Source organism: Perognathus longimembris, chromosome 11 (genome assembly GCF_023159225.1).
Source record: "Perognathus longimembris pacificus isolate PPM17 chromosome 11, ASM2315922v1, whole genome shotgun sequence".
Taxonomy (NCBI): domain Eukaryota; kingdom Metazoa; phylum Chordata; class Mammalia; order Rodentia; family Heteromyidae; genus Perognathus; species Perognathus longimembris.
The window spans coordinates 26,973,312-26,996,438 of NC_063171.1; the positions used below are offsets into that span (position 1 = coordinate 26,973,312).

The window sequence follows — 23,127 nt, forward strand, 5'->3', positions numbered from 1 at the left end:
AGAGCAGGAAAAAAAAAACCCAAGTGTGTTTAAGATGTTGGTTAATTCACAGGAAATTTCAGACCTCCTAATAAATAATGTAGAGACATGATAGAGTTAAGAAAACTTGGCTGGACACTTTGACACACCGCTTGCAAACCCAGCTGAGGTAAGAGGATGACTTTGAGAGTAGCCTTTAACACTAATTTCTGTGATGTAATGCAGCCTCCTCCATGTAGTTTCAAGTTCTGGATGCTTAGATACACTGTATGTAGAGTAATGTGAATAATTTAAAAACTGAGCTATACACATCCTGATCACTGGTGGTTTATCCTTAGCGATGATGATCTTTAAACTATGTATCTGTGAATACCAAGAGTCTATGTAGCTCCTGAATTATGCTCTAGGACAAAACACTTGGAAATTAACCTTCAGAAACAACTTTATACACTGGGAACATTCCAGTCTTCTGGAAATATCTGACCCAAGGGCATAAAGGGTATAAAATAAAGCTGGTGAATAAAACACAAGATGTTAAAAGGATATTCCATTTTCCTTACCATGCAGATTACAGAGGTACTCCCGCATTTTCATAACCACCTCAGACCTTAGTCGCAGATTATACTGCATTTGGGAGCTGCGCAAATCCAAGTAGCGATACTGTAAACGAAGAGTCTCTGTTTTCTGAACAAATCAGAAGATTGTTGAATGTTAGAAAACATTCTTTTAAAATAGTCTTTAAGTAGTTTGAATTTTTGAAAACTCTAAGCTCTGTCTTAAATTTCATCATCAAATAGCCTACATAGCATGCTAGTTCCCATTTGTTTAAACACTGCCATCCTTAATTCCTACAGGTTTTTTTGGAAGGGTACAGAGTCTAGGTAAAAGCTCTAGCATTGAGCTATATTTCTAGCCCTCAATTCTTATTTAGCCTCTAAGTTGGTTACCAGTACAGATTTGATATTGTTTTGCTATTCATTATTATTAATATCACCCCTTCCTTTCATTTAAGCCCATAATTGACTAAAAAAAAATTAAAGATTTTAGGCTGGGTGATGGTAGCTCATTCCTATAATCTTAGATACTCAGGAGGCTGAGATCAGAGGATTGTGATTTGAAGCCAGCCCAGGAAAGAAAGTCAGTAAGACTTTTATTTCCAAAAAGCCAGAAGTAGAGCTGTAGCTCAAGTGGTAGGGCATTTGAACACAAAAGCTCAGGGATAGCGCACCCATGCCAAGTTCAAGCAAACCTGGATTTGGGATCATTTCGCATATTGTAACTTATTATTCAGGCAAAAAAGAGCCTTTCGGCTACATAGGCATGTGCTTGGTGAGTTAATAAGGTTTGAGAACAAGAAACCAGCGAAAATACTTCCTACTAGTAAGCGTTTAATAGGATTAATTAGAGCTGGGTTATTTTCATTGATTGAATTGGTAGATAAGAAAGCAAAAATTTAAGATTTCAAAGTTAGTTTAAGAAGATACACCTTCATAATAGATAGCTACAGTTTTATCACCTGAATGAGACACTCACACGCACAGGGAATGAGAGGGATGGCAGATGGGATCTCTACTCTTACACTACCAGGAATATAGTGTGTCTTAGTATTTTTAAGGCTGCAAATCACAGCAGCCCTCTTTGTGCTGGGAACTTAGGAAAAACAAACACCTTTCCCTGGAATGGCTCATTTCTTCGCTATTAAAAACAAAAGAAGTAAGAAAACCTCCTTTTCTTTCTGAATGCTTATTTTGGGAAAACTATAATTGCATTGCCTTTTGTAAGTACTGTACTTAAATACAAAAACAATTGGCCATGTAATTAATTGTGACAAGATTGAGAGTCGAGGGATACATACTCAGTGATGTCTTAGCTTCACCAACTGTTCAAACTTTTTTCAAAGAACATCCCAAATTGCAGTATTTATATTTATAGGCTTTATATTTACTTCTAAGAATAATTTTTTATATACTTGGGAAATTAAGCTAAAGTCTTAAAATGTAGTAGGTACATTAGCTATTAGCAATTTCCAAGCTACAAATATCCTTCTAAAATGTTAGAAAATAGCAACAAAAACCTTGAATAACACAACCTGTCAAGTCTTAAAAGAAAGAAGCACATTTCAACTTGTTTAAAAAAATATTATAGTAATGGATGGGGTCTTTTTGTGAAGTGGGAGGGAGTACTTGAGCTTAACTTTAGGACTTTAATGTTCTTGCTCAGCTTTCTTGCTCACTGCTAGCATTCTAGCACTCTACTTGAGCCATGCCTATGGTGTGGCATTTTGCTGGTTAATTGGAGATGAAGTCTTGCAGACTTTTCTGCCTAGACTGATTTCAAACTATGATCCTCCAAGTCTGTTTCCCAAATAGGTAAGATTACTGGTGTGAGCTGCCAGCACCTGACTTGTGTATGTACTCTTAGCTGCTTAATGAACTGTCACTGTTTTAGAAGAATTTATCAAGAAATTGTCGAACAGAACAATTCATGACACATCTATAACATGTTTAATTTTATAGAAGCTAAACTTTGTCTTTAAGGAATTCTGTAAATACTGTCATTATCATTTTCTAGATGATAAGAGAATATGGTACCTTCACAAAGTCTTTCATTTCAAAGGGCAGCTTCTTGCAGGCATTTAGAAGTTCAGCTGTTTTAACTTTTATTTCAATTTCACCGGTTGGCATTTTCTTAAGAGAAAAGACCCATTTTAGAAATCACTCTCAGGATGAATATGCGAAGCATATTACAAAATACATGCATTTATCTATACATGTAAAGTGTGTAAATGCTCTGGTGTGTAGTATGATATAAAGATTGTGACTGTTTTTTGATATTTTGTCATAAAGCATAAATGTCTTACAAGTATCTGTGTCTGATCAGCTACGAAATCAGCAAGTTTCACCATCATTTGTTAACATCAACTGTCTGAGCATGCATATTACATGGGTACGTTTGCAATACAGATTTTAAGTTCATCTGTAGACTTACGCAGCATTAGCGCCAGTGTCCAGGATGTGCTCAACCTGTGTTGTCTGACTACGCATCGACATTACAAATGCACGCAGATAAAAAATAATACCATATCTAAACTACTAACTGGATTCTCTTGTCCTGGAGGTCGAGAAATGACAGTCCCAGACACTTTCACCACAGATTCCAAAGGGGCTTCACATAAAATCTTCTTCACAGCCGCAGATGACTACGAATAAGGAAAATGGTTCCAAGAATCAAATGAACGTTAACAGGTTCCTTCAGTAACTCAGTCTATGATTTAGAAAAACATTAATAGTTATAGCTTATTTGCTCTAATATTTGGGCCCAGTTACTTTTTTTTTTAACTTGGTAAATTCTACCCCCTATTTTAACAACATATAATATGGCAAGTGAAGCTATCAATTAGCATTCTTCTTTCTCTTCTCCTCCCCGTTCTTTCTTTCTGAGAGAGTCTTTTTGTTTGTTTGGTTTTTGGTTGGTTATGGGTCTTGAACTCAGGGCCTGAGTGCTGTCCTTGAGCTCTTTTGCTCAAGTCTAGAGCTGTAACACTTTGAGCCATAGCTCCACTTTCAGTTTTCTGGTGGTTAATTGGAAATAAGACTCTAGGACTTTGCTGCTCTGGTTGGCTTTGAACTGTGATCCTCAGATCTCAGTCTCCTGAGTAGTTAGGATTACAGGTGTGAGCCACCAGCACCTGGCAAGGTGTAAGTCTCTAATTGGGATTTTTCTACAGAGAGTACAGGTGAAGTTTAAACACAGAGGAAGAAATCAAAGCTAGATGTTGTGATAAGCAAGCAAGATGGAAGTGGCTGTCAGCACTTGAACAGATGCGTTCTAAACAGGCCAGGTTTGACTTTTGATGAGTTTTCATTCATTGAAATACTGTGTTTGGACAGAGGTTGCCTTCTCCTTAGTGCATGCTGCAGCCTTTACTGTGAAATCCTGGCAGAACTCACGATCTTCATCATGCAGAACTATTTCCGGAGGTACGGGAGGACGGAGTGTTTTGGGGCTCATCACCTGTAGAACTCTCCCCCTTTCCTGTGCGCACTGTGGTGGTCTAGGCACTGGAGGCTGTCCTGGCTCCCTCCCTGCCAGTCAGGACCGGGAATGAGGTTTTCAATTTCTTCCTGATTCTTTTTGTACTTGACTTCTTTGTAGGTAAGAGCGGGGAGAGAAGCACAGGCAGGTACGCTGGAACCCAGCATGTCTGCTAACATGCCTTGGACAGAGTGTTCTTCTATGAACAATCTGATTTAAGATAGCCACAAATAAAATGATCCTCTTGTTTGAATGAAAGAGCTACTTGGCCAAAAAGCCTTGAAACTTGGCCAGTCCTGGGCCTTGGACTCAGGGCCTGAGCACTGTCCCTGGCTTCTTTTGCTCAAGGCTAGCACTCTGCCACTTGAGCCACAGCGCCGCTTTTGGCCGTTTTCTGTATATGTGGTGCTGGGGAATCGAACCTAGGGCCTCGTGTATCCGAGGCAGGCACTCTTGCCACTAGGCTATATCCCCAGCCCTGAAACTTGGTTTTTAATCTGTTCTGCACTTGGCTAATAAAAGGACTGATAAAAGGACAGAGTAAAGGATAGCAAGTAAATAGAACACATAAAATTAGATGGCACTAAAAATGCTCAGCCTTTTAAAAAAGTTTTTTAGAAGAATAGTAGATTGTATAAATAGACATTTTCTTATTAATGTGAGAAAGAAAAAAAAAAGATGGGAAAGTTTGTGTAAAAGGATGGAAATATTCTCAGCTAGCCTGCGCTGGATAGTAAGACAGAGTCTTGCTATATAGTCCAGGCTAGCCTCAAACTCATGATCACTTCCTTTACCTTCCTGAGTAGAAGGATTACAGATGTGTACCACACCACACCCAGTTTCAGTTAAGAATTTAAAAAAGAAAATGAGGGGAGTGGGGTACTGGTGGCTCATGCCTATAATCCTAGCTACTCAGGAGTTTGAGATTTTAGGATTGTGGTATGAGCAAAAAGCCAGAAGTGGAGCTGTGGGTCAGTGGTAGAGCATAAGCCTTGAATGAAAAAGCCAAGCAGGAGTGCAAGGCCCTGATTTCAAAACCTAGTATTAGCACAAATTAAAAAATTACTAGGGTCTGGGAATATGGCCTAGTATTAGAGTGCTTGCCTTATATACATGAAGCCCTGGACTTGATTCCTCAGCACCACATACATAGAAAAAGCCAGAAGTGGCGCCGTGGCTCAAGTGGTAGAGGCTAGCCTTGAGCAAAAAGAAGCCAGGGACAGTGCGCAGGCCTTGAGTTCAAGCCCCAGGACTGGCAAAAAAAAAAAAAAAAAAAAAAAGCTATTCTTTGTATAACTACTTAAGGATAATAAAAATGTAATAATGAAAATAATAACAATAATAAAAAAACTACTATTGGGGGGGAGACGGGAAAAATGAGAGAGGAGGTAACAAGTTGGATAAGAAATGTATGCACTGCCTTACGTATGAACTGTAATTCCTCTGTACATCACTTTGACAATAAAGAAACAAATTTATTTTTAAAAAACACACCAAAAACTACTATTATTGATGCAAGTCCCTCAAAACCTTAAAGGGTTAGTCTAGGTTAAACACAACAATAATAATGATACACAGTGAAGACACAAAATTAGGAGACTCTTCAGGATCTTCATCTTTTAAAGACACTTTATTGCTCTTATTTCAAATACTTAGGCTGTTGTAAAAATTATTGCAGAGAAATGAACATTGTCCTTCCTCTACCTCCAAATTCTGCGAACAGAAAAAATACAGGGAAAAGCTTTCCTTCTATCCTTGTGCTTAATTCCTCAGTTCCCCTCCTTGGAAACACCTAATGTTACTAGCTAGTGAGGGAGAGGAAGAGAGGAGGAGAGAGGGAGAGAGAGAGAGAGAGAGAGAGAGAGAGAGTATTTTTCTCTCTCTCAGATGCATGCCAGTCTTGGGCTTGAGCTCAGGGCCTAGGTATTGTCCCTGAGCTCTTGTGCTCAAAGCTAATGTTTTATCACTACTACAATACGATGTAATACAACATTTTTTTCTTTTAAAATTGTATTCTTTTTTGGGGGGGGGGCAGTCCTGGGCCTTGGACTCAGGGCCTGAGCACTGTCCCTGGCTTCTTCCCGCTCAAGGCTAGCACTCTGCCACCTGAGCCACAGCGCCCCTTCTGGCCGTTTTCCATATATGTGGTGCTGGGGAATCCAACTGAGAGCTTCATGTGTAGGAGGCAAGCACTCTTGCCACTAGGCCATATTCCCAGCCCTAAAATTGTATTCTTATTAGAGGATATTTACATTGTTCCCATTTTTTTTCTACTAAAAATAATCTTGAAGTGAATATAGTTGCCCACATGTCATTTTTGAATCTCTGTAAGGTCCACCCTGGGAGCCCTCCAAGCAGAATCACCTGGTTAAGTCTCCACCCAGTTACCTGGGTAACCAGCATCCCTGGAGGCAGTTACCTCCCCCTTCCCTGAGGTCACATCCTAATCCATCTGGCCACAGCCCCCTGCCCTAGGTAAGGCAGGGCCCCTTCTCTCAGGCCAAGCATCATCTCTGCCACAGGCCAGCAGTTCAGTAATAAACTTTCTCTCCTGCCTGAATACCGCATGGCTTTCTCCTTTACCGGCTATCTACTTTAAAAACCTAACATATAAAAAAAACTAACAGGTAGATGTAAGATAATCTTACATAACCTTTAGGTTCAAAGGATTTATGCAATTATACTATATTATGTTATATATATTACAGAAACATATTATACAATATAGTGTGTGTATGCAAGTAATATACATTAACTATGTGTAACACGTAGCTAATAAAATATAATTGTATAATATAATTATGTTATATAATACAATAATATACTAAATACATTAATATTATATTTTCAATATAATATATTATTTTTTGCTGGTACTGGGGCTTAAACTCAGGGCCTTTTTGTTCTAACTCAGCTATGTTGCTCATGACTGTCACTCTGCCACTTGAGCCATACTTCAAGTTCCTGAAATTTTAACTTGGTATCATCACATTGCTCTTTACACTGCTAGTAACAATTTGTACTTCTTCAAGGAATACAGACCTCCTTTCCCCAAAATACAGTGTGCTGTCAATCTAATGTGCTTAAAAAAAAATGCAATTCTGGTGGCTCCAGATCACATTTCTCTATCTGAGTTTTTTTTTTTTTTTTGGCCAGTCCTGGGGCTTGGACTCAGGGCCTGAGCACTGTCCCTGGCTTCTTTTTGCTCAAGGCTAGCACTCTGCTACTTGAGCCACAGCGCCACTTCTGGCTGTTTTCTATATATGTGGTGCTGGAGAATTGAACCCAGGGCTTCATGTATACAAGGCGAGCTCTCGCCACTAGGCCATATTCCCAGCCCTCTATCTGAGTTTGACTGTATATATTTTGGGTAGATAATTTTCATATCTTTGCTATAATTTCTTTTTGAGAGGGGTCTTGTTCTAAAGCCCAGACAAGAATTTATTACCCTCCTGCTTCACCTCCTTAATGGTAGGATTATTGGCATACTACACACATACAACAGTTCATCACTTTTTTGTAACTTTTATGTTTATATTCTGGGTTCATAACTCTATGGCTCTTCATTCATTTTTAGTGGCCTTTTAGAAATTAGTAAAATTAGCCCTATGACATGAATTGCAAATAATATTTTTCAGCTTGTCGTGCATTATTTTTTTTTTCTTGTCTGTTGTGAGGCTTCAATTCTCGGCCTGGGTGCTGTCTCTGAGCTCTTCAGATCAAGGCTAGCGCGCTACCACTTGAGCCACAGCACCACTTCTGGTTTTCTGGTGGCTAGTTGGAAATAAGAGTCTCACAGATTTTCCTGCCTGGGCTGGCTTTGAACCTCGATCCTTGGATCTCAGCCACTAGTGCCCAGCCATAAAATTTTTTTTAATAGTTTTAAGTTTGTATTAACATTCAACTTCTAAATTTAGAGTCTGAAGCCAAGGTGTGCTGGTCACTGAGAATGCTGAGGCAGGAGTACCACAAGTTCAGGTCCACTCTGGGCTATGCAATGAGTTCCAAACCACATAAAAGATTGCTTTAAAAAAAAAAACACCCTAACAAACCCTCAACCACACTTACCAAACTGCTTAGCTTACCCTACCCCTATCATCACATCAGTTTTTAGATAACAGTAGGAATTTTAAAAAAGAATTACTTTTAGGTAGTTGTACAAAGGAGTTGCCATAGTAGGACATTTTTTATTACCTCATCTTGGGGGATGATAACTTGAACCAGACCATGGAAATCTCTGAGGACTAGGAAGATGTTTTGCCTGAATAATGACAAAAAAAAAAAAAGAGAGTATTTTAGGATTGTTGCTGAGCCCAAAATTTAAGCGGATAAAACCAGTAAGAAAAAACTCCATGCAATTTTTCTTTAAAAAATTACATATTTTACATTAGCCACATTCACACATTCTACATCATTTTTTTTGTGTTGGTACTGGGGCTTGAACTCATGGCCTCAAAGGTTTGATGTGTTCTACCACTGAGTCATGCTTCCAGTTCTGGCTTTTTGCTGGTTTGAGAGAGATAACAGTCTCTTGGCTTTGTCTGCATGGATTGGCTTTGAACTTTGATCCTCAGAACTTAGCCTCCATGTAACTAGGATTATAGACTTGAGCTTTTTCTTTGAGACAGACTATTTTTCCCCACTGGTGTTGAACTTGCTACCCTTGTGCCTCAGCATCCCAAACAGCTGAGAGTGGGATTACAGCATACACTGCCTTACTATACTATGCCTTATCAAGTTGCTTTTTCAATTTTAATTATTATTGGCCACGTATATAACTTACTAATCTATTACAGATGGCTTATTAATCAAAGTAGATTAAAAAATTTAAATGTCACGTATTTGTCTTTATAAGAAACACTTTTTAAATCTGGAAACATTTACAGAGTAAATCCAAAGAAAATACTTTAAGATATCAGAAACTTCTGATCAGTCATTTCTGAAATATAACAATATAGGTTTTTTTCTTAAAAGGAGGGGGGTGGCTATAAAATGTTCTAAAACAGATCCACTTATTAACTTTATAAAGTTTGACAGCTTTATAAACCATAAAATGTCCCAGAATTTTAGTATTCAGTCTATATTTCTCATACTGCTTTTAGTACTGGAAAGAGGTACAGAAAGGAGACAAAGTCATCTATGTATGGGCAAATATCTACCCACATGGATATATGCTTTAAGGTCACATTATTCATATATTTCATCTCTCTTCAATATGAATTAATGTATTATTCAGATTTGATGTAGAATGCAGAGTGATGCACAATAGTGCATAATCTAAAAAGAAACTGTGCTCATTTCTTAGGTTTTACTCTTCCTATATTTAGACTGAAATAGCCCTTTGTAACTTCACAACTAGCTTGTAAGATGCTGGGTGGCTTTTTTTTCTGGTCATTTTTATGGTACTAGCATTGTCATAAGAATTCTTCAAAGTTAGACTGGTGTCATTTCAGCCCTTCGGTGAATCAAGAAACATGACTACACAACTCAACAGATATTATTAGCACTTACTGAGAGTTATATTATGTGGCTCTTCCTAAGAAAAAACAGAGCTAAAACCTCAGTGGACTACTGAGTCTTACAGGAGTTGAAAAGCTTTTCATTCACCTGTTTAAAACTTAATAAAGGCTTGGAAATGCCTTGGGAAACAATCACTATGAATTCTTAAACCATGTGCCTCAATTTACCTTCGGTACTGAATCCATCCGCATAAGGTGACTTCTTGATCTAAGTGAGAAGAACATAACTCTCCACAAGTGTTGGTCCGGGAAATAAAGCTACTGAATTCTTAAATTAAAAAAGAAAGAAAGAAAAAGTTTAAGAGGCAAGATTAAAAAATATATATATATTACCTGGGCTGGGAATATGGCCTAGTGGCAAAGTGCTCGCCTTGTATACATGAAGCCCTGGGTTGGATTCCTCAGTACCCCATAAATAGAAAAAGACAGAAGTGGTGCTGTGGCTCAAGTTAGTAGAGTGCTAGCCTTGAACAAAATGCTCTGGCAAAAAGAAGCCAGAGACAGTGCTCAGGCCCTGAGAGTTCAAGGCCCAGGACTGGCAAAAAACAAAACAAAACAAACAAACAAAAAATGTATTACCTGGGGGTGAGAATATGGCCTAATGGTAAAGTGCTTGCCTTGCCTACATGAAACTCTGGGTTAGATTCCTCAGCACCACATATATAGAAAAGGCCAGAAGTGGCGCTGTGGCTTAAGTGGTAGAGTGCTAGCCTTGAGCAAAAAGAAGCCAGGGACAGTGCTTAAGCCCAGAGTTCAAGCCCCAGCTCTGGAAAAAAAAAAAAAATATATATATATATATATATATATATGTATGTATACATATATGTATAAATAACCTGAAGATTGTTCAAAAAGTCTCAAATGACTATGCCTTGGGCATTTCGGGACAATGGATGTTATACAATAAACCAAACCATGTAATCCAATTTCTTTTGCTCTTAGGGATTTCAGAATGATGGTGGAATAAACTTCCCAGTATTAGTACAAATAGATTTGGGCTTGGACACTAGAAATCCAGTAAGCGGGAAAGGGTGTTTTAGGCTATTAGTGGCATTAACTAAATGTAGAGTATCTTACCTATGTGGCTACCTTTTTCCCCCCAAGGGGAATAAAAACAGCCCTGACTTATAAGGAATTTAGAGTGAAGAAGGGAGGAAAAACTGGGAGAGAGCAAGAGAAGGGGTAACACTGTCCAAAAACAAATGTACTTTTTTTCATCAGTCGTGGGGCTGGAACTCTGGGCTTGGGGCGCGGTCCCTGAGTTCTTAAGCTCAAGGATAGCACTATACCACACGAGCCACAGAGCCACTTGCGGTTTTTCAGTGGTTAATTGGAGCTAAGTACGTCACCTTCAGAATAACAATACACTTTAAAAAAAAGTGAACGCTTTGTTATTCATAAGGCTGTCTGGTGTAGACCAGGGGAACGCTGGGGAAAGGTCCGGGCTGTTTTCACCTGGAATTCTCCTGTGGGAGCTCAGCACTAGTGTCCTGGATAGAGAACCGCGGACGAGCTGGGTGGTGGTAGCGGACAGACCCCGGTACAGCAGCTGCCTCAGGCAGCAGCGGGAAGCCATGCTGAATCCGAGCCGCCAGAAACAAAGCGCCGCGGGGCAGTGGCCCAACTCAGTTCTGGAAAGCAGTTGACCTCATTCTTTTAAGCCCGCAGCAGCACGTTCGCGTTCAAGTCTCTCGTGGGCGCGTGGAGAGATCCGTTCCCCCCGCGTGTCCGCATCAGTCCCCACGTCTTTCACAAAGTGAAGAAAGGACCGCACACCGCAGCCCGGGGCGCGAACGCGGCCGGGCAGGGCCGGTCCCCGGGCGCGCGCCCTTCTTCCTCCCCACAGTTCACACAGGCAGAACCAGACAACAAGCAGGAACGGTCTCGCTTTCAAGTCTTCCGAACCTGGCAGCCGACCTCGGGTTCTGGAAGACGAAGAGGAGCAAATCCAAAACAGCCCTGACCCCAAACCCGCACACACGCGGCAGGCCGAACCCAGTCGTTCCTCCTACCACACGGCTAGCGCCCAAGATTACGGCAAAGGCATTCGCCCAATCACAGCAAAGACGCTGCCGCCATGCTTACTAGGGGCGGAAATTTGAGGGAAGGCTTCGCAACGGTGGAAAAGCGGAAGAACAACGCTTCTCAAGTGGGAGTGTTGGCGCGAGCGAGTGGCTCAACTTTGCCCTCAGTTACAATGGCAACCGTAGTTGCTTCACTGGCAGGAAATCGGAGGGCGGAGACAGGACAGCTGACTTCCTGTTTCGGGCCGCAGAGCCAGTCGGGAAATGATTTTGAAATGAGATGGGCGCTAACGACCCAGTTGTGGCGTCTGAAGGGGCTGGGTTTCACCCGGGACCTTGACGGCCTCAGGGCTCAGGTGGAGAGAGGGCGGTGAGACGTTTTGTGTTTTGTCTTTCCCCTGCGAGAGCAGAAGACATATTCCTCAGGAGCGAAGAGCCGTTAGGTAAGCCCCCCGTCCGTCCCGACGACGCGCGGGCCTGGCGGGCGTGGCGCGACCTGGGAGCCGCGGTCTCCCGGCTGGCAAGTGCGGGCATCCGGGCGATTCCGCCTCTGGAGCGAGAGAGAATACTCCAGCTTCTTTCATACCGCTCATGTGGGCGACTTTTTCCCACCCCCCCTTAAGGGGTTTGGGTCCCGATTTCGTTTTGGAGCCGACTTCAGAGAATGATTCGTAAATGTAGAACGGGCGACGGCGTCCTCGCGGCACTGGATTGGTAAGATGCTTGGGGTCGGTTCGGCCTGGCGCAGTCCTTGCGTGTGTTTGGGTGTGTTACACACCACGGATGTGTCAGCGCGGTTAAGGCTGGCGTTGGGGCAGCTGGGGGTTAAGGTATTGGCAATAATAGCGGAGCGATCTTTTTCTTCACGGACTAACCACGAGAGAGAAACAACGAACTTTTAATTGTGCGCTACGCCCCGTTAGTGCAAGAGGAGTTGGCGAGGGAGAGAGAGGAAGGAATTTTTGTTTGTTAGTATCTGTTAATTGGAAACATTATAACATATAACATTATAAGGGGCTTGTTTGAGGATTAAATGAGACAGTATTTACTAAGGGCTTAGGAAGTATCTGGAACGTGATGAATGCTTAGCAGTTGTTGTCCAAAGTAACCATGCTTGGAAGAAACATTCTATGCAAATGGAACAGATTAATATATCCTTTTAAATATATAATTAGATGTGTCTTCGGAGGATAATGCTTTAGTGTAAATAGTATTTGTTTGCTCTTTTACTTATTTATTGACAGAATTCGTGATCCTCCTATCTCATCCAGTAGGTGTTATTTAAATTGGGTAGTAACTCAATGGCTGAGGAAAGTGGGAGGAGGTGGTAACAGCTGGAAGATGGGACTGGTGTTAATTGGAATTTATTGATGATTTTTTTTCTTCTCTCAGAATTGAGCTAAAAGGGACAATTTAGGTATATAAGGCCACCATTGCTGCTTTGAACAAAAGGAAAAACTCAGTAAGAGTCAAAATCTTAAAAAGGATAGGACTTTTTTTAACCAGACTCCCAAGACTGCTCTGATGAGAAGTTCAAGGATTATTTCTAAGCCCACTGAATTACAGCAAGGATAAGACTCAATAGAGGTGCAGCTCTTTCAGTGGTGACACCAGCACCAAGCCTGGGTCCAGCTTAACTTTCACTCCCACCCCAGCCCCAGCTTGGGCTTGAACAGCATCTCCAGGTCCTCCCCAGCATTCAGGCACTGGGAAGTACCAGAATACCACCACATCTCCAGCTCTAGCAACTCCTTCAGTTTTCTGAATCACTGGGGTAGACAGAACAAGAGGTGGTGCTTCTGTTCTTAATCTAAACCACCTCAAAGTGAGGAAAAGGAGAGGAATGCACAGCTCTTAGTCTACATCTACTAAAGTGTGTGTGTACTGGGAGACCTAATAGAAATGTGACCAAGATCACATCATGGAGATATTTTATACCCTTGAGAAAATTTATTGAAAGGATGCATTCTTAGCTAACCATAGCTATGCATATGTTAGCTTAGCTAACCATAGGCTATGCATATGTGGAGTTCGAAAATTCCAATGAGACTTGAAAGTTGCTGAAGTCAGTGGAGAAGGAATTGATGTCAGGAGAGCACTGCTGTACTGTGCTGGCCTCCTGGCCTAGTTGCCATCCCCAAGCAGCTTAGCTCTCCAAGGAAATACTAACACCTTCCAATGTGCTGTTTGGTAGAAGCCCAATTTTGTTGGATTCATCTAGAGATAAGGTATCATTCTATGCAAAAGCCACCGATACAGGTAGAAGTATAAAACAGGTATGCCAAGGATAATTTTTTTTGTTACTGTTTTGTTTTTTAAACACTACTGTTTGAACTTGCTCATTGAAAGGAGATCCAACTTAACCATGATCTTAACAGAAGTATAATGGGAAATAGTCACTTCAGTTCAGATGGGGAAACTACTGATAAGCAGAAGCATGACAATATGGATGCGTTTATGTGCTAGAGTTGAGATGAGAATTAGGACTCTAAGGAGATCCTGAATTATGAAATATCTTAACAGTTTAGGATTTGTCACTGGAATGGCAAAACCTTTACAGTGACATTGTATGTGTCAAATAAGAATGTAATGCCATTTTTTTTGGAAGAATGGTTTACTCTCAGATATGGAAAGCTTAGTTGTGTTAATGGAAACATTGTTCAGGAAATAACTGAGAATGGATGACAAGCTGTGGAACAAAAAAACAGTAGAATGTGCTTAGATTACATGTGAAAGAAAGTGGGAAGTACATCTATGCATTTAGGGTTTTGTTTGGTTTTTTAATGTAGACCATGGAGCCTTATGATTCACCGGAATTGACTCCTAGCCAAAGTGTCTCCTCAGATGTTAAAGATTCCACCCCTTGGCAGAAACGATTAGAATCTGTCAGGAAGCAAACTTCCTTTCTCCAGACAACCCCACGAAGGAAAATTCCTGAGTGTTCACAATTGCAGGTATGTTTTATATTCCTTAGTTAAATGAGACAACCTGAACAAGGTACTTTAATTTTTGTTATATTTATACTAATTTTTTTCTTGAACTCAGGACCTAGGCATTGTCCCTGTGCCCTTTTTGCTCAGTTGCCACTTGAGCCACAGCTCCACTTCCAGCTTTTTGGTGGTTAATTGGAGATGAGAGTTTCACGGACTTTATTGCCTGGCTGGCTTCAAATCGTGGTCCTCAGATCTCAGCCTCCTAAGTAGCCAGGATTACAGGCATGAGCCATTGGTGCCTAGCTATATTTACAGTAATCTTGGTATCTTCCAAACTATTCAGATAATAGGTGACTTAGAGGTAAACAATTTTCCACTGTCAGCACTACATCTTTTTTTTTTTTTTTTGGCCAGTCCTGGGGCTTGGACTCAGGGCCCGAGCACTGTCCCTGGCTTCTTTTTGCTCAAGGCTAGCACTCTGCCACTTGAGCCACAGCGCCTCTTCTGGCTGTTTTCTGTATATGTGGTACTGGGGAATCGAACCCAGGGCCTCATGTATACGCGGCAAGCACGCTTGCCACTAGGCCATATCCCCAGCCAGCACTACATCTTTTAATCATTTTTAAAATGGGTCATTTCTTTAGTATTTGTCTTATGACATTGGAATTTTTGAAAAACATAGTGTCCTATTCTCTTTTTTGAAATAGAATATTTATCCTTTTGTATTAGTCTGGTGTTTCCTAATGATTAAAATTATTTATTCTTAGCTAGAAGATTGTGTAGGTACTATTCTTTTCTTGGGTATCTTCCATGTAGCTTCCTTCTCTGGTAAGTATTGGATGCCTAATACCCATTGGTACTATGATAACCTTAAAGAGTAATTACTAGTGCTAATATTAATTACAGTTTTTAATCAGAAAACAGATTGAATACATTGAATGTCCAAGTGCTTCCTTTTTTTTTTTTTTCATGCCAGTATTGATTGGGATCTTGAACTCAAGGGCCTCACATTCTTACTTAGCTTTTTCATTCAGAGCTGGCATTCTGTCACTTGAGCCATTCCTTCAGTTATGGTTTTTTGCTATTAATCAGATATAGTCTTTCAGATTTGTCTGCCTGAGCTGGCTTGGAGCTGCAGTCCTCAGCTCTCATCTGGGATTACAGAAGTGAGCCACCAGTACCTGGCATGCTTCCTTATCTTCATAATATGCCATGTATTTTTAATAAGAATAAGTAAAAATTGTGCCTGTTTTAATAAATGTACTGTAGCTGATCTACCATCTTTCTTGATTAGACAACTACAGTGAAAGTTCCAAAAGAGAGTTGGAGTTGTGAGATTATGTCGGAAAGTATACACTCTAGAAATTTCTATCTATTGGGGCTGGGAATATGGCCTAGTGGCAAGAGTGCTTGCCTCCTAGGACTGGCAAAAAAGGCCTAGGACTGGCAAAAATAAATAAATAAATAAAATTCTATTTATTTATTGCCAGTCCTGGGGCTTGGACTCAGGGCCTGAGCTCTGTCCCTGGCTTCTTTTTGCTCAAGGCTAGCACTCTGCCACTTGAGCCACAGTGCCACTTCTGGCTGCTTTCTGTGTATGTGGTGCTGGGGAATCGAACCCAGGGCTTCATGTATACTTAGCTACTTCTTAAGGTAGACAGATAATAAAAATCAACCAACATATAATGTCAGACTGTATAATGTCAGACATAAAATGTCATAAATACTGTGTAGAAAAACAAAGCCGAGTAAGGCGATAGAGTGACAAAGTAAAAATAAGTGAAGGTACTATTTTAGATAAGGTTGTTTCTTAGGTGACACTTGGGCAGAGTCCTGAATGGAGTGAAGGAGTGGTGTCCTCTAAACACATTGGGGAGAGCATTCCAAATGCAAATGTTTGTTCAAGGATTTGCCAAAAGTCTGAAGACTCCATTTGAGTTTGATCTTTGGCATGCAAAATTCAGAAATCCAAAAATAGATTTATATTAAATAATTCAAATGCTATGATTAAATTCTTTTCAATATTAAAAAATTAAGTGTTCTTTTTCTTTTATTTTTAGGAAACTATTGATCCTCATAAGGTTGCATTCCTCTTGAATAAACAATGGACTTTATATAGTTTAACTCCCCTGTATAAGTTCTCCTATTCTAATCTTAAAGAGTACTCTAGACTTCTGAGTGCATTTATTGCCGCTGAAAAGCAAAAAGGACTTGCTATGGAAGTGGGAGAAGATTTCAACATCAAAGTGATTTTCTCTACTCTCCTAGGAATGAAAGGAACGCAAAGGGACCCTGAAGCCCTTATTGTCCAGGTATAGTATACAACAATACTTGCTTCCTGTAGGAGATGAATTTTCATTTTCGGGGTTTAGGATGGAAATTATGCTATCCTCTTACTGCATTTTAAAATTCCCAAACTTGTGACTTTTTTTTTTTTTGGCCAGTCCTGGACCTTGGACCCAGGGCCTGAGCACTGTCCCTGGCTTCTTCCCGCTCAAGGCTAGCACTCTGCCACTTGAGCCACAGCGCCGCTTCTGGCCGTTTTCTGTATATGTGGTGCTGGGGAATCGAACCTAGGGCCTCGTGTATCCAAGGCAGGCACTCTTGCCACTAGGCTATATCCCCAGCCCGAAACTTGTGACTTTTAACGTGTGTGTGTGTGTGTGTGTGTGTGTGTGTGTGTGTGTAAAGTCATGTTGACTTTTAAAAATATACAAAAGTGCAAAGAAAGTTAAATCATACTTCACCATTCTGGTGTAAACCTCTTTGGTTATCTAAATTTATATCTTACAACTGGGATCGTACTGCTCCTGATTTTGCATTATGGCATTTTTGCTAGTCAATATTGTAGGTAGTTACTTATATCATTAGGAGTATAAATTTTATAGATTTTATAGTTTTTCCTAGGATTCAGTTCCAAGAAGTAGAATTTTAGTAAAAACATGTGACATGTTGCATGTGACTATCATACGATGATAACCTTGAGTAAAAAAGCTTAGGGACAGCGTCCAGGCCCTGAGTTCAAGTCCCACAACTGACAAAAAACAAACAAACAAACATGGCATACAAACTTTAAAATATTTACTGTCTGGTTGTTTACAGAAAAATATTTGCAGACCCATGGTAAAGGTTGTGGTAATGGTAAAGATCTCAAGGTGCTCTAGGATTAGCTGCAGCTGTACCTAGCAGAAACTCAAATAACAGTTGATTAAATCATGCAGAAGTTTGTCTTACAAACAAAACCCCCAAAATAAAAACAAACAAAAGATATGGACATAAACTGGGCTTTTATGACACTTGGAAAGCCCATTAGCAATTTAAACTCCTTTTTTTTTTTTTTTTTTTTGGTGCCAGTTCTGTAATTTACAGATGTAAAGTTTGAAGAGGTTAGTAGGAATGTAATCAATCCTAAACAATATGAACAGATTGACGTAGTGGACTGTAAGAAGACCTTAAACTTTGAGTAGAGGTGAGTTTACTGTCTTAATCTGTCTTGAGGGAGATTGACTATAGCTGTCAACTAGACCCAGAAAACTTTAAACTATGTCAAAATGATGTCAGTCATGTAATCAGATTGTGTGTGTGTGTGTGTGTGTGTGTGTGTGTGTGTTATGCTGGGGATGAACCTACAACCTTGTACACACTTGGTAGCTGCTCTTCCTCTCAGCTAGATCCTGGGTCCTCTGTAGTGAGATCTTTTTTAAGTAATTGTGTTCAGTTATGAATGTTTTCTGTACATAAGACCTTCAGAGAAAAGTGACGTGGATAGTGAGAGAATGTCATGAGGAATGGTTGAAGAAACAGGAGATGTTGAAGTTAGAATATATGTAAAATGGAATATCAAATATTTGAAGGGATTCCAGTTAAAGAGAAATTAAATTTGATTTGTTTTACCTGCCCATAAGGAAGAAAGAGGTACTTTGGATGGGAACACTAGATCATAATGTGTGAAAGAACATAGAAAAGTTGCCTTAGAAAATTGTCTTTATCAGGATAATTTAAGCTTGTTGGATCTAGTGACTTTCATAGTCCTTTCCAAGTTAAGATTTTTTTCCCCCCTTGAGGTACTGCACCTATACCTCTAACTTCAACATCTCCTGTTTCTTCAACCATGCTTGTTAGGTATCTCTTATTTTTTACTTTGGCGGCACCAAGATCTTACCATATACAACTTCTCTGTTAAATGAGAATGTTGGGCTAAAAATAAATTATTTTGTTAACTTTAATAGTGATAAAGGAGACTAGACTCTTATTTTTATGAATATGCCAGATCTTATCTTTAATTTACTAATTCATACTTAGAATGTATTATTTAGAAGTAAATGCTCTTTTGAACTTAACCTGTTTTACTTTTCACTGTAGATTCTTTCAAAATCTCAATTGCCATCTAAAAACAGAGAAGATAAAGTGTTGTGGACTGGTTGGTTCTGCTGTATATTTGGAGATAGTTTTCTGGAGACTGTTTCTGAAGATTTTACCTGTCTACCCTTATTCCTTGCAAATGGATCAGACTCTAATACAGCCATAATTGGAACTTGGTTTCAGAAAACCTTTGACTGTTATTTCAGTCGTTTAGCAATCAGTGCATTTAATCTTTCCTGGATGGCTGCTATGTGGACTGCATGCAAAATGGACCATTATATGGCTACTACTGAATTTCTTTGGTCTGTACCATGTAGCCCTCAAAGACTGGACATTTCTTACGCGATACATCCAGAGGATGCAAAAGCTTTGTGGGACAGTGTCCACAAAACATCTGGAGAGGTTACTCAGGAGGAAGTTGACTTATTTATGGACTGCCTTTATTCACATTTCCATAGACATTTTAAAATTCATTTATCAGCCACAAGATTGGTTTGTGTTTCAACATCTGTAGCTTCAGCACATACTGATGGAAAAATAAAGGTTAGTTTGAACAAATATAATGGGTTTTACCTTATTGCTGCCAGTTTAGATGCTTTATGATGGTTAATGTTATATTTTTCATATTGAAGAAACATTTGAATGTAGGCAAGTTCAAGATAGTAGAAATATTTTATTTATACTTTTATAAATGAATTACAGTCTTCAGCCATCTAGAAGCAACTTTATAATAGAAGGATACTTACATTGTGTTTTATACTATATTTAGGTGATAATATCAATTATTCTGTGATAACATTGAGACTGAACATTGCTTTTTGTCAAATTTTGAAATACGAAAGTAACAGAAGCTAGGAGCCTGTGGCTTTGCCTGATGTCCCAGCTGTTCAGGAGGCTGAGATCTGAGGATTTCTCTTTGAAGCCAGGTCTAGCAGGAAAGTCCATGAGACTCCTATCTTCAACTAACCACCAAAAAAGTGGAAATGGGGCTGGGGATATGGCCTAGTGGCAAGAGTGCCTGCCTCGGATACACGAGGCCCTAGGTTCGATTCCCCAGCACCACATATACAGAAAACGGCCAGAAGCGGCGCTGTGGCTCAAGTGGCAGAGTGCTAGCCTTGAGCGGGAAGAAGCCAGGGACAGTGCTCAGGCCCCGAGTCCAAGGCCCAGGACTGGCAAAAAAAAAAAAAAAAGTGGAAATGGAAGTATGGCTAAAAGTGGTAGAACACCAGTTTTGAGCAAAAAAACCTAAGGGGTAGTGTCTAGACCCTGAATTCAAGCCCCAAAAAGGAAAATAAAGGAGGGTTTTATGTGTGAGTTAAGAAATTATAGCCAGAAGTACAGAATAAAGTGTTAACTTTTCTATCCTCATTGGGAAAGAAAGGAGACATCGTTTTACTCTGTGAGGTGCTCATCACAAAAAGTATCAGAAATAAACAGTTGGCTCCTAGAATATATTTATTTCTATTTTTTCCTCTTAGAATATAATTACAAAAAATATAATTATATAGCTTCAATATGCAGCTAGTTAATATTTCCTGTGGTCTTTTTTTCTGTTAGGGGATGTAACTTTGTTAATTTTTAAAATTCGCACATAACTTTATTTTATTTTTTTACCATGCTTAGGCAGCCTCTCTGTCAATGAACAATACCTTCTGTTCTATTTATACTTATTTGTAATGATCAAACCAAGGCAGTTAGCATATCCAAGTATTTAGTCTTAGGTAAGAAAGTCCAAGAGACTTTTTTTTTTTTTTTGCCAGTCCTGGGCTTCGAACTCAGGGCCTGAGCACTGTCCCTGGCTTCTTTTTGCTCAAGGCTAGCACTCTGCCACTTGAGCCACAGTGCCACTTCTGGCCATTTTCTATATCTGTGGTGCAGAGGAAACGAACCCAGAGCTTCATGTATATGAGGCAAGCACTCTCGCCACTAGGCCATATTCCCAGCAGTATTTAGTCTTTATGTATTGGAATGTTCAGATTTTTTTGTTATTTTGAAATAATAAATTGTTGTAGAATGCAGTCACCTTACGGTGCTATAGAACATTAGAACTAATTTATCCTTTCCAGCTGTATTTTGGTACCCATTTCCTAAGCTCTCTCCTTTTTTTTATGTATGTATGTATGTATGTATGTATGTATGTATGTATGTATGTATGTATTGTCAAAGTGATGTACAGAGGGGTTACAGTTTCATACGTAAGGCAGCGAGTACATTATCAAACTTGTTACTTCCTCCCTCCTCTATCCCTTCTTTTCAATACCTTTCCTAGCTGCTAGTGATCACAACTTTTTCTTTTTCTGTGAGATCAACTTTTTTAGTTTCCACAAATGAGTGAAAATATGCAGTATTTGTCTTTCTGTACCTAGTAAACTTTTGTTCTAATCTTTAGAGCAACCCTGTAATTATGTTTTTTGCTGTTGTTGTTTTTGCCAGTCCTGGGGCTTGAACTCAGGGCCTGAGCACTGTCCCTGGCTTCTTCTTGCTCAAGGCTAGCACGCTGCCACTTGAGCCTCAGCGCCACTTCTGGCCTTTTCTATATATGTGATGCTGAGGATTCGGACCCAGGGCTTCATGTATACAAGGCAAGCACTCTTGCCACTAGGCCATATTCCGAGCCCTAATAAGGTATTTTTAATCCACATCTTATCTTAAGAAAATTAAACTGAGGCCAAGGCAAGTTTAAAGTGACATAATGTAAGATAGGTTGGTGAGCAGAGTCAAGATTTCAACTTTCATAGTGCTAGTGGATCATGCTTATATCATCCTATTCAGGGGGCTGAAACCTGGAGGATTGAAGTTTAAATTCAGCCAGGGCAAAAAAAAAAAAAAAAAAAATCTTCCAGACTTCATCTGCAATTAACCAGCAAATGCTGGACTGGGCTGAGCACTGGTGGCTTTTGATTGTAGTTCTAGCTACGCAGGAGGCTGAGATCTGAGGATTGCATGGTTTGAAGCCACCCTGACCAAGAAAGCCTTTGAGACTCTCATCTCCAGTTAACTACCAAAAAAAGCCTAAGTGGAGCTGTGGTACTAGCCTTGAGCAAAAAAAGCCCAGAGATAGCTGTCAGACCATGAGTTCAAGCCCTAGGACTGGCACCAAAAAATGCAGAAAGGCCAGTAAGAGCATCAGCTTAAGTAGGAAAGCTAAGTGAGAGCAAGAGGTCCTCAGTTCAAGCTCTGGTAGTGGCACAAAAGAAACAAAAAAAGACAACTCTCATATCTTTAGATTCTAAGAACAAAATGGAGATCATAATGCAACTGCACATTGGGAATGGTAAAGTGTCTCTGAAGAATGCTTTGGGCTCAATCCCAGCATCTCAAAAATGAAAGCAAGAATAGAAAATACAAACCTTAAAAGTATATTGTAGTATTGCATGTGGTAAACTTAATAAACTAAATCTAGAAATTATACCAATGTAAAATTGTTACCATAAAGTACTTTTTTTTGCCATACTTTCTAATTATAAAAATTTTGTATCCTTTTTTTCTCTTTACAGATTCTGTGTCAAAAATACCTTATTGGTGTGTTGGCCTATTTGACAGAACTGGCAGTTTTTCAAATTGAGTGAAGCCTTGAGGAAACTATGAATTATGGATCATATATTCCTCTCTCAATGATTATTTGCTGAGTTGCTATGCTCAAAGAGACTGAAAGAGAAATAGGTGTCAAACTCCATCTGTTTTCTTCAGGATGCCTTTGGAGTTGGCCAAATGAAAATGAAGAACCATCTAGAAGGACAGTGTGGTAGTGGACAAACCACAGCTTTACAATTATGCAGTAGCCACATGCTCTGGGATAAAAAGTGTTCCACTAATTTGTTGGTCATCTTTTAATAAGTAATGTTTATTATGTCATAAAATAAAAATGTATCTGATGTTTGGTAGTGAAGATTTCAACCTTTAAAACCTTTACTCTCCTTTTTAAGCATTTTGGACTTGTACTCAGAACCTTTGTCTTCAAAAGACATTTTCTGCATTGTTTTGCTATAAAGAACTAACCAAATTCTCTCAAAAAGGAAATAACTGGGGCTGGGAATATGGCCTAGTGGCAAGAGTGCTTGCCTCATACACATGAAGCTCTCGGTTCGATTCCCCAGTGCCACATATATGGAAAACAGCCAGAAGGGCGCTGTGGCTCAGGTGGCAGAGTGCTAGCCTTGAGCAAAAAGAAACCAGGGACAGTGCTCAGGCCCTGAGTCCAAGGCCCAGGACTGGCCAAAAAAAAAAAAAAAAGGAAATAACTATAATTTTTAAGCCACTGATATTTTAATA

General features: G+C 39.8%; 2 protein-coding genes across 2 annotated transcripts in view; one reads left to right on the forward strand and one right to left on the reverse strand.

Annotated features, from left to right (window-relative positions):
• The window catches only part of Dars2 (aspartyl-tRNA synthetase 2, mitochondrial), a 30,940-nt gene extending 19,411 nt beyond the window's left edge, over positions 1-11,529 (reverse strand). Inside the window, exons 1-6 of the mRNA XM_048356582.1 lie at positions 10,989-11,529; positions 9,702-9,801; positions 8,209-8,275; positions 3,077-3,178; positions 2,571-2,666; positions 540-663 (exon numbers count right to left, since the gene is read on the reverse strand). Coding sequence (XP_048212539.1) covers positions 540-663; positions 2,571-2,666; positions 3,077-3,178; positions 8,209-8,275; positions 9,702-9,801; positions 10,989-11,109 — 610 coding nt within the window. The 5' untranslated portion in view covers positions 11,110-11,529. The remainder of the gene's footprint in view (positions 1-539; positions 664-2,570; positions 2,667-3,076; positions 3,179-8,208; positions 8,276-9,701; positions 9,802-10,988) is intronic.
• Positions 11,530-11,832: 303 nt separating this feature from the next.
• Cenpl (centromere protein L) lies at positions 11,833-22,870 on the forward strand. Its single transcript, XM_048356592.1, has 6 exons — positions 11,833-12,000; positions 12,181-12,271; positions 14,347-14,511; positions 16,551-16,802; positions 18,853-19,395; positions 22,353-22,870. The coding sequence occupies exons 3-6, from the start codon at positions 14,350-14,352 to the stop codon at positions 22,422-22,424; spliced, it is 1,029 nt and encodes a 342-aa protein (XP_048212549.1). The 5' UTR covers positions 11,833-12,000; positions 12,181-12,271; positions 14,347-14,349; the 3' UTR covers positions 22,425-22,870.
• The last annotated feature ends 257 nt before the right edge of the window (positions 22,871-23,127 follow it).

Coding starts and splice junctions, on each gene's coding strand:
- Cenpl (XM_048356592.1), top strand. CDS start 14,350: ATGGAGCCTTATGATTCACCGGAATTGACTCCTAGCCAAAGTGTCTCC. Junction 14,512..16,550: donor CTGAGTGTTCACAATTGCAG/GTATGTTTTATA, acceptor TTTTATTTTTAG/GAAACTATTGATCCTCATAA. Junction 19,396..22,352: donor ATACTGATGGAAAAATAAAG/GTTAGTTTGAAC, acceptor TTCTCTTTACAG/ATTCTGTGTCAAAAATACCT.